Source organism: Gobius niger, assembly GCF_951799975.1.
Source record: "Gobius niger genome assembly, chromosome: 6".
NCBI lineage: Eukaryota > Metazoa > Chordata > Actinopteri > Gobiiformes > Gobiidae > Gobius > Gobius niger.
Genome location: NC_136857.1, coordinates 4,917,779 through 4,930,793, shown reverse-complemented (window position 1 = coordinate 4,930,793; position 13,015 = coordinate 4,917,779). Strand labels below are relative to the sequence as shown.

At 38.1% G+C, this 13,015-nt stretch overlaps 1 protein-coding gene across 2 annotated transcripts; it reads left to right on the top strand.

Moving 5' to 3' along the window:
• The first annotated feature begins 1,383 nt into the window (after positions 1-1,383).
• LOC306965035 (oxysterol-binding protein-related protein 2-like) lies at positions 1,384-12,743 on the top strand. 2 transcript variants are annotated; one of them, XM_079559251.1, is made up of 14 exons: positions 1,384-1,469; positions 1,693-1,870; positions 4,503-4,593; positions 5,000-5,075; positions 5,241-5,375; positions 5,610-5,707; positions 5,871-6,053; positions 6,136-6,243; positions 7,347-7,436; positions 7,522-7,648; positions 8,907-9,026; positions 10,913-11,036; positions 11,137-11,227; positions 12,539-12,743. In XM_079559251.1, the coding sequence occupies exons 2-14, from the start codon at positions 1,834-1,836 to the stop codon at positions 12,639-12,641; spliced, it is 1,383 nt and encodes a 460-aa protein (XP_079415377.1). In that variant the 5' UTR covers positions 1,384-1,469; positions 1,693-1,833; the 3' UTR covers positions 12,642-12,743. The 2 variants fall into 2 exon arrangements, with proteins under 2 accessions (XP_079415377.1, XP_079415376.1); XM_079559250.1 differs by having other exon boundaries at positions 1,385-1,469; positions 1,713-1,870.
• Positions 12,744-13,015: the final 272 nt, after the last annotated feature.

Below are 13,015 nucleotides of genomic sequence, written 5' to 3'. Positions count from 1 at the left end.
CTATAGACCAGAGTAACGCCTCATTTGAAAGCCAAGTCCTATAAAACTATTCCAAAAGGATAGCTTTCCCCTTTTTTCACATTTTTTTTGTGCGTTTTTATCACACATTTTTTCACTTATTTGCCACATTTTGCATTTAGATTTCCCTAAACTGGAGAACACGTGCTCGCTTCAGGTGGGGGTTCACATATGGGTTCCTACTCACCTTTGAGCATCGCACAACCCTGAAAATTGTTACTCTCTTGTAATCCTTTCGATGCTTTTTGAAGTTGCTCAAACCAACTAACCTAAATGATAAACAATATTGAAAACGCACATAAAAATAAATAAATAAGTAATGACCGAAAGGACAAGATCGCGAATACAAGCGGCCGAAATGAGTTTCCTTCGCAGGGTGTCTGGGCGCACCCTCCGAGATCGGGTGAGGAGCTCAGTTACCCGGGAGGAGCTCGGAGTAGAGTCGCTGCTCCTTCACGTCGAAAGGAGCAGCTGAGGTGGCTCGGGCATCTGTTCCGGATACCTCCTGGTCGCCTCCCGCGGGAGGTGTTCCAGGCATGTCCTAGTGGGACAAGGCCTCGTGGAAGACCCAGGACACGCTGGTGGGACTATGTCTCCGAGCTGGCCTGGTGTCGCCTCGGGGTCAGAACAGCTGGAGGAGGTGTGTGTGGATCGGGAAGTTTGGGCATCTCTGCTCAGACTGCTGCCCCGGAAAAAGCGGAAGAAAATGGATGGATGGAAATAAGTAATTTTTTTATTATTTTTTTATTGAAAAGCATATGAATATACAGAGTACAGAGTATGCCAGGGGGTAACAGAATTGTACAATACAGTTATTCAGTTACAAATATATTGTATTTTGAGCAAATACTTCCAAAATCTTAATATATGAGAGAGTATCACTAACAAAATGTGTAAAGTTGGGTTTCTGCTTAGAATATTTACACTTGTGAAAATAAAATTTGGACAAAAGTATCAGTAAATTAACAACAAAATAGACGTCTTCATTCTTTTGTTTTCTGAAGAAACAAAAAATAACGTTTTCCCAGTTCAATGTAAAGTCCTTGTGTAGACGTCCAATTATAAAACTACATAAGTCCTTCCAGAACTTCTTGGGGTAAGAACATGTCCAAAAAAAAATGTTGTATTGTCTCTGGATGATCTCCACAAAAAGAGCAGTTCCTTTTGAATTTAGTCATAAAAAGAATTAACTGGATAATATTTATGGATGATTTTGTACGAAACCTCTTTCACTTTATTTGTCATCAGAAATTTGTGGGGAATAAATAAGTAAACATCGGCCCAAAATAAATAAGAAACTGTAAAAGAGACGTCAAAATCACGCCGCGTTCTGATTGGCTCGCGGGCCCGTCACTCACGGTGTCCTTGCCGTTCACTTCCGGTTAGTCTGTGAAGTGGTAAACTCTTGTTTGTTTATGCTCCTGCAGGCCTGATTCAGCCTTGAAACCCAGGTATCCACAATTGCGTGATATTTAGACGTGCATTCTTCGCAATAGATGGACGCTGCTCAAAACCCGTCCAATACGACGAGTTTGTGTAGCGTGTCGACAGAATGCTAATGCTAGCTTGTCAGGCTAGCTAACAAACAAGGAGTAGCTTAACAACTGTAAGCCATTATTCCCACATATTCGCGTGGTGTTCTGTGGTGATTTTATTTATTTATAGATTCCTTAGCTGTCCGTGGTTGGGTGCAGGTGCTGTGTTGGTTGGTCCCTGTGATGATGATGCTGCTCTGGGGACAGGCCGATGGGGCAAACGTGACTTCTTCAGAGTGACACTTTCCTTGTGTGCTCAAAAAAAAAAAATCAACAAAAAATGAACAGCGAGGAGGAGTTTTACGACGCAGAGACAGGTGAGCTGCGGATGATTACTGTGTCTTATGTGGTTGTACTTTTCTTATACCACTTCTTTTGCACTTTTGTATAGGTTCAGTACTTTGCTTTTTGCATGTATGTTTTTCCTCAGTGTAACAATACAAAGAGGAGGTGCATATAAGGGCTCAGTCTATGGAACAGTTTAGATCAGGGACTTTTTTTTTGCCTGCTGATCTACTTTTATGTAACCAAAACATCAGGGAGCGACTTATGTCAATGTCAATGTCAATTTTATTTATAAAGCACATTTAAAAACAGCCCTAGTCGACCAAAGTGCTGCACAAGAACAGTAACAATATGTACAATAGACACAATAAAAGTTAAACACAGGTAATATATAAAGGCACAAACTGAGTCTGGTCTAGAACCGAAGGCCAAAGCAAAAAGATGAGTTTTTAATTTGGTTTTAAACTCCTCTACAGACTGAGCTGAGCGCACATGTAGAGGAAGGATGTTCCAAAGTTTAGGGGCCACTGAGAAGGCTCGGTCACCTCTGGACACACGCTGGGATTTAGGAGCAGACAAAAGGACTTATGTTTCTAGGATGATCATGAAAATGCTATGATTATGATGTAATTATGGCACCCAAGAGTTCACACAAGAACAGTAATAACTAAGATGATATTTTAACATAAAGAGAGAAAAAACGTATTTAAAGCCGCACCGCGTAGACTTTTACCCAATAAATAAAATAGAAATACAAGTATTTATTTCATGACAGATATTTTCATCATTGAAAAATACCTCATAAATGTACAAACAAGCATGAGTTTTCGCTGTGAGCGACTCAGACATGACTGTAACTTTACTGGGAGTGGGTCTCCAGCTCGTCTCCATGGCGATGTCGACTAAAGTCAGCAGAATATAAGATTTGAACAGGTTAGGTCCTCATCCAAATCCATCCTTTCATTACACACCGCAGTAATAGACTTTTCTGTGTAGAGCTGGTCATTAGGAGCATGTTTTGTTAGGGCTGCTCGATTATTGAAAAAATAATAATCACGATTATTTTTGTCATAATTGAAATCACGATTATTCAAACGATTATTAAAAATCCAGCAAAAAAATGACAAAAATCCAGCAAAAAAGTGACAAAAATCCAGCAAAAAAAAGACAAAAATCCAGCAAAAAATGACAAAAATCCAGCAAAAAAATGACAAAAATCCAGCAAAAAATGACAAAAATCCAGCAAAAAATGACAAAAATCCAGCAAAAAATGACAAAAATCCAGCAAAAAATGACAAAAATCCAGCAAAAAATGACAAAAATCCATCAAAAAAGTGACAAAAATCCAGCAAAAAAGTGACAAAAATCCAGCAAAAAAATGACAAAAATCCAGCAAAAAAGTGACAAAAATCCAGCAAAAAAATGACAAAAATCCAGCAAAAAAGTGACAAAAATCCAGCAAAAAAGTGACAAAAATCCAGCAAAAAGTGACAAAAATCCAGCAAAAAAAAGACAAAAATCCATAAAAGAAATTACAAAAATCCAGCAAAAAAAGACAAAAATCCAGCAAAAAAATGACAAAAATCCATCAAAAAAGTGACAAAAATCCATCAAAGAAATTACAAAAATCCAGCAAAAAAATGACAAAAATCCATCAAAGAAATTACAAAAATCCAGCAAAAATATTACAAAAATCCCAAAATTAAAAAAAAAAAACATTTGAAAAAAAAAATAATAATAATAAAAAAAAAAAATTATAATCGATTTTTTGCGATTATGCTAATTTTGTAATCGTTTACTGTTGTAATCAAAATCGTAATCGAATTTCGATTAATTGCACAGCCCTATGTTTTGTATTGATGTCAACACCATAGTCCAAATGTTACGCAGTGTCCCTTTAATGTTATGTGTTATTTAATGTTTTGTGTTATTTAATGTCAAAATGTTTAAAAACATACAGAAAATACCTCTAAAATTTGACTTCTGAAGCGTGTGTGGAAATGTAGAAAACCATTGGCTTCCAAGGAAGGGATGGAGAGCTACTGGCTGGAGATCCCTGGTTTTGATAAACAACTTAAGAGCTCCAAAACTAAATACACAAAATATCTACAAATTTAATATTGTAGGAAAGTATAGATCACTTGGATGAAAAGAAAAAGAATTACATTACCTTTTCTTGTGTCATTTCCAATTCTTGAAGTTTATGTTTTGTGTGCTGTGTTACTATCATTGGTATCACAGTAACTGTATTATGTGCCATCTTTGGTCACAGTGTTATTACTGTTTATGGGATTAGGCATAAAAAGGTTAGGTGTCATTAAGCACTTAAAATACGTTTATTCTTATTGTTTCATATACCAGATCACTGAAAATATGTATTCTAATCTTCATAATGACTGAAGAAATAAACTACTACTACTACTACTACTACTACTACTACTACTACTAATTGTTCACTTAAAGAAATGCCACTATGATAAGAATTAGAAATGAGTCTAAGCTGCACGGCCTTTTCTGGTTTGTGCTTCCTTTCAGCTTTCCTTTTAACCCTTTTTTTTGCATGTCTTCAAATAATAAAACAATAAAACATATTATTTTGAAGTCGGTGTATAGTAAACAGCTGCCCATGTTTTTCCTCTCTAACCCCGGCTCTCTGCCCCTCAGGGCTGGAGTCGGATGATTCTTGTGAGCAAAGTTACAAAGATGCCCTGGTGTCGAAAAGTGCCTCTCAGGAGAACGGAGTGTGGCAGCGCAGGTAAGAGGCGCATCCTCTCCGGGGCTTTGTTTCTTGGCACAAATAATCCAGAGAGACTTAAAGGGACTGAACTGAGTGAGGTGAAATAAATTGTTTATTGGGTGAACCTTTTTAGAGAGACAGAAACATCAGCGATGTAAGAATTGGTTTATTTTGGGAAAATGTCTCCACATGGGGCCAAGACTCTGGTGGTCGTAAAGAGGAGGAGAGGCTGAAGAGGCTTTGTTTTGCTGCTCAGGTGAAGGGCGTAGTGGCACGCACAGGAGAGAGTGTGTTTGAGTGACATAAGAGAGGCAGCAGGCTGTGAATAGTTGAAAGTAGATAAACGCAGTATTTCCTGTTTAATTTATGCTTTACCTTCATGCTTAACTGCATGATTCTTTATTTGCTTTTTGTTTTCTTTCAGGAAAACGTTACCTGCAGAAATGATTTCTAGAAATGACTTCAGTGTGTGGAGTATCCTGAAGAAATGCATTGGCATGGTTAGTCCTATGATACTACTCAAAGGACAGCAAATATTTCCCAGAGAAGCTCTTTGAGTGTTCATCGTTTTCTTGTTTTCTTCTATTTTAAACTCATTTCGTTCGTGATTTGTCTTTCAGTCAGTTTCTTTCTAAACCTGTCATGTATTGTTCACGCTTTTGCAGGAGCTGACCAAGATTGCGATGCCAGTGGTATTTAATGAACCGCTGAGCTTCCTCCAGAGAATCTCGGAGTATATGGAACACACTCATCTCATCCATGAAGCCTGCTGCTTGTCTGACTCCATCGAGCGCATGCAGGTACGTCGTCATAACTCAGAAACTAAGATTAGGAAACGTGTTCAGTGGAATCAACTATTGAAAGCACATTTTCCTCGTGTTATTCCGGCACCACATTTGTGTGTTTTAAGTCCATGCATCCTGCTGACTGTGTTTGTTTCACTTTTTCAGTGCTAGAACTGCAATGGCAATAAACATGTCTCCTTTAACGGCTTCTGGTTTAGATTTTTGAACCAGTTTTCTCTTTGCTGGCAGGTTGTAGCTGCGTTTGCAGTGTCAGCTGTAGCATCTCAGTGGGAACGAACTGGAAAGCCATTTAACCCTTTACTCGGAGAAACATTTGAACTCATAAGGTACGGATAACAGAGCTTGTTTTTTAATGTAGTACAGTATAACATCAATCCCTTTGCTCCTACATTTCATTTGATTATTTAATTGTTCTATAATCACATTTAGTTAAACATGCCTTGTCCCACATGTTTTTTACAATATGTTTGTATGTTATTGAATTGTTAGGGAAGACGAAGGCTACCGGTTGATCTCGGAGCAGGTGAGCCACCACCCGCCCGTCAGTGCCTTTCACGCCGAGTCTCTGAAGCACGACTTTGTGTTTCACGGCTCCATTTGCCCAAAACTCAAGTTCTGGGGCAAAAGCATCGAAGCAGAGCCCAAAGGCACCATGACTCTAGAGCTGCTGAAGTAAGATTTCTGTTAATAGTTGTGGCAACAGTCATGGCTTCTCAGTTCAGACTTTACTAATGTATATTTTTTCTTATTTTAGACATAAAGAGGCTTACACATGGACAAACCCACTGTGCTGTGTACATAACGTCATAATAGGGAAGCTGTGGATCGAGCAATATGGGACTGTGGAGATTCTCAACCATAGGTATCATTCTACTATTATTTTTAAAGTGTATTTGTGAACTTGATTTAGCATTACTTACATATAATTGAATGATTTATCACATTAAAATCACAGTTTAAGGCGAGACACTGCAGGTGAATAGGGGAAAACAAATAAATGTAGAGATGTCAATTTGAAACTTTTGCTGAACATCACAGATATAAATATGAGAAAAAAATCTATTGCACTTTTTCTGTCATTTTATGTTTATGTGAGCATTAAAATGGCCAAAATTGCCTATATTTTGGGCAATGAAATCAAAATAATGAATTGAGCCAGATTAAATGGTTTTATTTTATTGACATATTAGAAACTAAGATTTTTTCAGAGGGGATTTTGGATATTTTGTTTAGTTTTTCAATAAACTAATCATCAGTGAAAAAATCTGTAAAAACTCAAATTCCGCCCGTGTTTTTGTTGTTTCAAAGTTGAATAAATCAGGCTAGGAATTAGATATTAAAAAATCCATCTGAAAAAAACTTCAAAATATTGTGAGGTCTCAGCCTGTAAAGTTTGGAGTCTGTGGGAGCTTCTATAAGGGCTCAGGCTCTGCCCGAGTGCGGCTTCTCTCATTCAGAGAAAACCAGCCCTGAAGTTTTGTAGCGAGTGCGCATGCTCGGCCCGTTCTCCGACTCTTCTGCTCCAGCGTCTCGTAGGAGGAAAAACACCATATTTGGGTGAAAGCGTCATCACGGGGCCCCTTAGCAGGACACGTGGATGTAAAATCTGTCAATATTTATGAATGAAAACCCGCGGGAAAGACGGCCTTTCTACGCGGAGCAGCAGCTACTTCCGGGTCGCCCCCACCTCGCAGACAAAACATCATAAAATAAACATCATACGGGTGAGTTTTATTATTTTTATACTGACATGAAAACTAAGATGTAAAGGGAGGAAAATAGATAAAAATCTCCACTTCGACCACTGCGTGAAAAATCAATTCTTTCACCTGCCGTGTCTCGCCTTAAATTAAAATATATATGACCGGTTGAGTTTTCTCTCCAGATTGCAAGTTTAACCTTTTTGTGAATGTTTAGACTCGTGGTTCATAATCTAAGCCTTATCTTCTGTTTCACTGTTGTCAGCACTGGCGATAAGTGTATTTTAAACTTCAAACCCTGCGGCATGTTTGGAAAAGAACTGCACAAAGTAGAGGGCTACATTCAAGACAAAAGGTTCCGATTCGTACATTGTTTTCTCGTGTTTGCGTCTGTATTGTTTGTACTAATTCGCCATGTTTTTGTTTGTTTGTTAAATTAGCAAAAAGAAGCTACGAGTGATTTATGGGAAGTGGACGGAGTGCATGTACAGTGTCGACCCAAAAGTTTATGAAACGCACAAAAAGTCAGAGAAGAAGACGGGAGGTGAATCCAAAAAGACAAAACAGGTTAGTTTTCGATTCATCTGATAAACCTCGACTTGTCAGCTGTTTAAATAATCCGTGACAAATTTTATTGATCAATGTTTTCTTATTTAGATATGGCACTGTAATTTGTTATTGATTGTTAATATACAACTTGCTATTGACTTAAAGGTTTCTTATTATTTATTCTCTCTACCCAGAGTCCCTCTTTCTGCAAAATGTTTAACCTGAATCTGAAAAAAATATCAACCCCTATTTTCAACACTTTATCATGTCATTTTTAGTCTAAGATGGAAATGTGTTGCGACTTAAAGGGACTATACAGAGTTTAAATATGTTAAAACTATGTATTTTCCTCCCCCTACATGTTCCAGCCATGTCCTTATTGGTAGAATGTCACTCAAAAAGTTGTAGAAGTTACTTTGGGTCTGAATTGCCGTCATGCACGAACTTAAAGAGGGGGTATTATGCTTTTTCCAATCACATAGCACCAGTCTATATCACACTACAATGATGACCAAACCTTCTGTTGGTCTGTAAATGCAGTAAATTAGAATAACTGCCTTGTATAAAACTGCTCTCTCAAAATGGCTGTAGTGAATGTCTTGAAATAGGCCTCTGTCTCTTTAAGAACCTCTGAGCCTTTCCGACACGCCCCCTCCACACGCTGTCTGTGGCATCAGTGGGGAGGGGGTTCTGCTGAGGAGCAGTGGTTGGTTACTCGGCTGGTGACGAAAGCTCGGAGGCGTCTCCAGGAGGTGGGGGCGTTCCTAGGAGGACTCAGGCAAACCTATCCCTAAAATGGCCGCCATCAGAGTTTTTACAGATGACTCAAAAATACGTGAATGTGCCAAGGCAACACTTCAGGCATGTTTTTAATGAGGGAATGACATAATAACATGATGGAAAGCTTGAAAAAGTCCATTTTGCATAATACCCCCCCTTTAAGTCTATCTGCTTTACTTGTCTTTAAACGTTTGTGTCTTAAATGATATCTTTTCCTTTCACAATAACATGCAGTGGCTTTGCAGAAGGTAAGGTGACACTGTGTGTGGTCCTATCTATAGTGTGCTGCTGCTGCTGCTGTCGTCTGAGTTATGTTAAAGTGTATGTTACTCAGTCATTGCCAGTATCTTTCCCTATGGCCTTGCAATGAAGTGTGGCTTTACAAACGTGTTGAAGTCGTGGCAGGTGTAAAGCTGTTGTAGTGTATTGTTTATCTGTATTGGCCTGTGCTCATAGGGGGAAACTGTTCAAATCTTTTTTCTTCCTTCGTGTTTAGGAAAATAGCTGTGAAGAGGACGAGTCCGACGATGTTCCAGAAATCCAGGAGACGGTCACTATGGTACCAGGAAGTGCCTTATTGTGGAGGATAACGCCCCGACCGCCGCACTCTGCACAGGTCACTGTCAGATCTGCTACAGAAATAACAACTTTTTATCACTGACTGTGCTGCTGGTATTTAATATGTACAGCAGGACCTCTGTTATAGGGATGGGCGGATCGATACCAAAGTATTGATATATCGATACCAAACGGCTACTTTTTAAGTATAGATATTGGGCAAAAAGTATTGATACTAATTTGCATATTGTGAAAAAAGAAGGCTGGGGAGCAATTGTCAACCCAAAAAGATGATTTGTTTCTTTGTTCTGAGCCAAAACAGTCACAACAGCAAAGGATTGAACTGAGCCAGGCATATCATTCTGGCTTAGGTTCTGTTTGTCATTTAAGTATTAATTTAAAAATGTTGTTTATGTATTTAATTTCACATTAGTATTGTTTAATTAACCAGTTAAAATAATATAATTTTAATTGACCAGTTAATTATATAAAATAACCAGTTTTAGAAATGTATATTGATTGAAATACATTCACCCATATGAAATGACCAGTATCGGTATCCACAAAAATGACTCCAAAAGTATCGGTATCGTATCGATTCCAACATATGTGGTATTGTTCATCCCTACTCTGTTACACTGCCTGACTAAAAATAACTCGCCACAACAAAAAGGTCACATGCTCTAATATTTAGTCGGACCATATTTAGCTTTGATTACGCCACACATTCACTGTGGCATTGTTTCAATAAGCTTCAAGCTGCAATGTCAAAGGATCCAGTGTGTGAAAGTTACTTCTGATGCTCCTTTAACCACTCTTTCTCAATGTGAACAACATGAATCAGGGAAGAAGAAATCCACTGTAGGAAAAACCTGGTGAATCAGGATGTTCAGCTCATTCTTTGGGCTCATAGTGTTGCTGAACCTAGACCTGACCAACTGCAGCGACTCCAGATCAGAACAGTTAAACCCAGGTTTTTTTTGTCAGGCAGTGTGGAAAAATACACACTTTTAAACATTAACCCCTTAACTCCCACCTGAACCGAGCACATTTTCTCCAGTTTGGCTTTACCCGAGTCCAAAAGCTTCTGGGAAAAAGGTGTGAAAATAGCGACAGAACTGAGACGAAAACAATGATGAAGATGTGACAAAAAAGTGAGAAAACATTGACAATAAAGTGACGAAAAATGTATGAAAAAGTGGCAAAAATGTCACAAGAAATTGACAAAAAAATGATGAATAAATGACCAAAATTTGACAAAAAAAAAAGATAAAAAATGACCCAAAAAATGACAAAAATATGACAAAAAAATTACAAAAAATTAATAAAAAATGGACAAAAAAATTGACGAAAAAATGTGACAAAAAAGTTACAAAAATGAGTTGAATACTGAACAAAAAAATCTGAAAAAAAATCTGATGACGTGAGGAAAAAGATCCTCTCGGTTCAGGCGGGAGTTAAGAGGTTTAAGGGACTATACGAAGTTTAAAAATGTTAAAATGATGTATTTTCCTCCCCCTACATGTTCCAGTAATGTCCTAATGTGTAGAATGAGCTCAGACCTGTTCACCACAACTGCCTCTAAAATCCTGCACTGTCACTAAAAAAGTTGTTACTTCAGGTCCGAAATGTCATGCACGAGCTTAATATAGAAGCTGCAGTTACGTGTAAGACCTGGGGTGGCAGTAGTGAGTATAAAAATGAACAACTTGCATCCAGTCCCTTTAAGCGTTTACTTTATTCCACATTGTTCTGTGTCAAAGCAGAAACAGTTCAAAGGGCTGTCCTGTGTTATAGTAGATGAAGCACAGGCTTATCTTAATCCATGTATCTCATCGTTAGCCTGACTAAACACATACTAAAAGTGTTTTTCTCTTCCAGCATTCAGTGTGAAGCAGGCACATTAATATCCCTCAGTTTCTAAAATATTTCCCCCTTGTGTAGATGTATAGTTTCACCAACTTTGCCATGACACTGAACGAGCTGGAGCCGGGCGCCGAGCGACTGCTGGCACCGACAGACTGCAGATTCAGGCCGGACATACGGGCCATGGAGAGCGGAGACATAGGTGACACAATGCTCACTGTTACATCTGTCTTTTTCCTCTTTATCTCTGCTTTGGTTGTTCAATCTCATGAAATTACAATACCTCACGATGTGATTAACAGACACGGCGAGCTCTGAGAAAGAGAGACTGGAGGAGAAACAGAGAGTGTCTCGTAAAGAGCGCTCCAGAGGAGACGAGGAGTGGTCCACCAGGTGAGTCTGCATATGCCTCATATTGAAATAAAGTCCACATGTTACACGCCACTAATATTGGAACTCTGAGCAAAGTAGAACAAATAAAAAATAAATGTATTGTTTTACAATTCAGGATTTACTGCTCAGGTTATTCCACCTGTTTTAATGTCACTTAACCCCTTAACTCCACCTGAACCGAGCACATTTTCTCCAGTTTGGCTTTACCCCAATCCAAAAGCTTCTGGAAAAAAGCTGTGAAAATAGCGACAGAACTGAGATGAAAACAACGATGAAGATGTGACAAAAAAGTGAGAAAACTTTGACAAAAAAATGACAAAAAAATGTGACAAAACATGTGACAAAAAATTGATTAAAAAAAGACAAAAAATGTGACAAAAAATGACAAAAAATGCGACAAAAAAAATAAATGTGAAAAAAATGACAAAAAATGTGACAAAAAAATGACAAAAATTGATTAAAAAAAGACAAAAAATGTGACAAAAAATTGATTAAAAAATGTGACAAAAAATGTGACAAACAATGACAAAAAATGTGACAAAAAATGATTAAAAAAAAGACAAAAAATGTGACAAAAAAAATAAATTTGACAAAAAATGTGACAAAAAATGACAAAAAATGTGACACAAAAATGACAAAAAAATGATAAAAAAAAAAAAAAAAAAAAGTTACAATAATGAGTTGAATACCCCCCCCCCAAAAAAAAAGATGGAAAAAAATCTGATGACGTGAGGAAAAAGATCCATTTAGATGAGTTTTGTAGGTCTTAGCTTTCAAATGAGGCCTTACATTACTGGCCTACATGATTTGGGTAAAGCTAAACTGGAGAAAATGCCCTCGGTTCAGGCGGGAGTTAAAGAGCTTAAACAAAAGTGCATATATGTCAAGCAAGACTTTACTTTACGAACATCACATCACATCATCTTAACTGTTGAATGAATTTTAAAAAGCTGCATTTTTTCAACCTTTTGTTTAGCCTTTCTTTGTTGCCCAGTAAAATATATTCCCAAAACGAGCTCTTTTGGTCACTTTTCTAGTTCAAAAGTGGTTGAACACTGGTTGAAAACATTGATCCATCAATGTTATTTTATGGCAAGACAAGTTCATCTGTAGAACCAACAAAAACTATTGTTTCTGTACTGTAGGCCTTTTGTGAAGCACTTTGGTCAACAGCAGTTGTTTTAAATGTGCTATATAAATAAATTTGATTTGATTTGATTTGAAAAACAAGGCCACGTAAAATGACACAAAGACGACAAATAGTCCCAACATTAGCGAAGGGAACTGAGCAGCTTTGTTGCGTCTTTGTAGGTGGTTCCAGTTCGGCACAAACCCTCACACTGAAGCGGAGGACTGGCTGTACACCGGCGGGTACTTCGACAGGGGCTACAGTGACTGCCCCAACATTTACTGACCTGGGATCTCTGTCACCAGTACTGTGTTTGTGTTGAATCATGCTCTTAAAGGTCCGATATTATGCTTTACTCAGGCTGTGAACACTCTCTCACAGACACCTTCACCTCTAAAACACTGTGCACTCATTGACGATGGGTAAAAGCTCGTGTAAAAACTACCTGCACTCTTCATTTGACGAACAGGGAAGTGAAACTGTTCAGTAAAGCTAAAAAATTATAGCTATCTCCTACTATTTCATGCAATTTGAGCGTTTAAATTCTTAAAACGAGGCCACTGATGCCGTGTGGACTTAAACAACCATGTTCTGCCTGTGTTTGGGCCAAAACATGTATCCTGGGGTCTCCCTCTGGGGCCAGGACTTCCTTGAAAAAG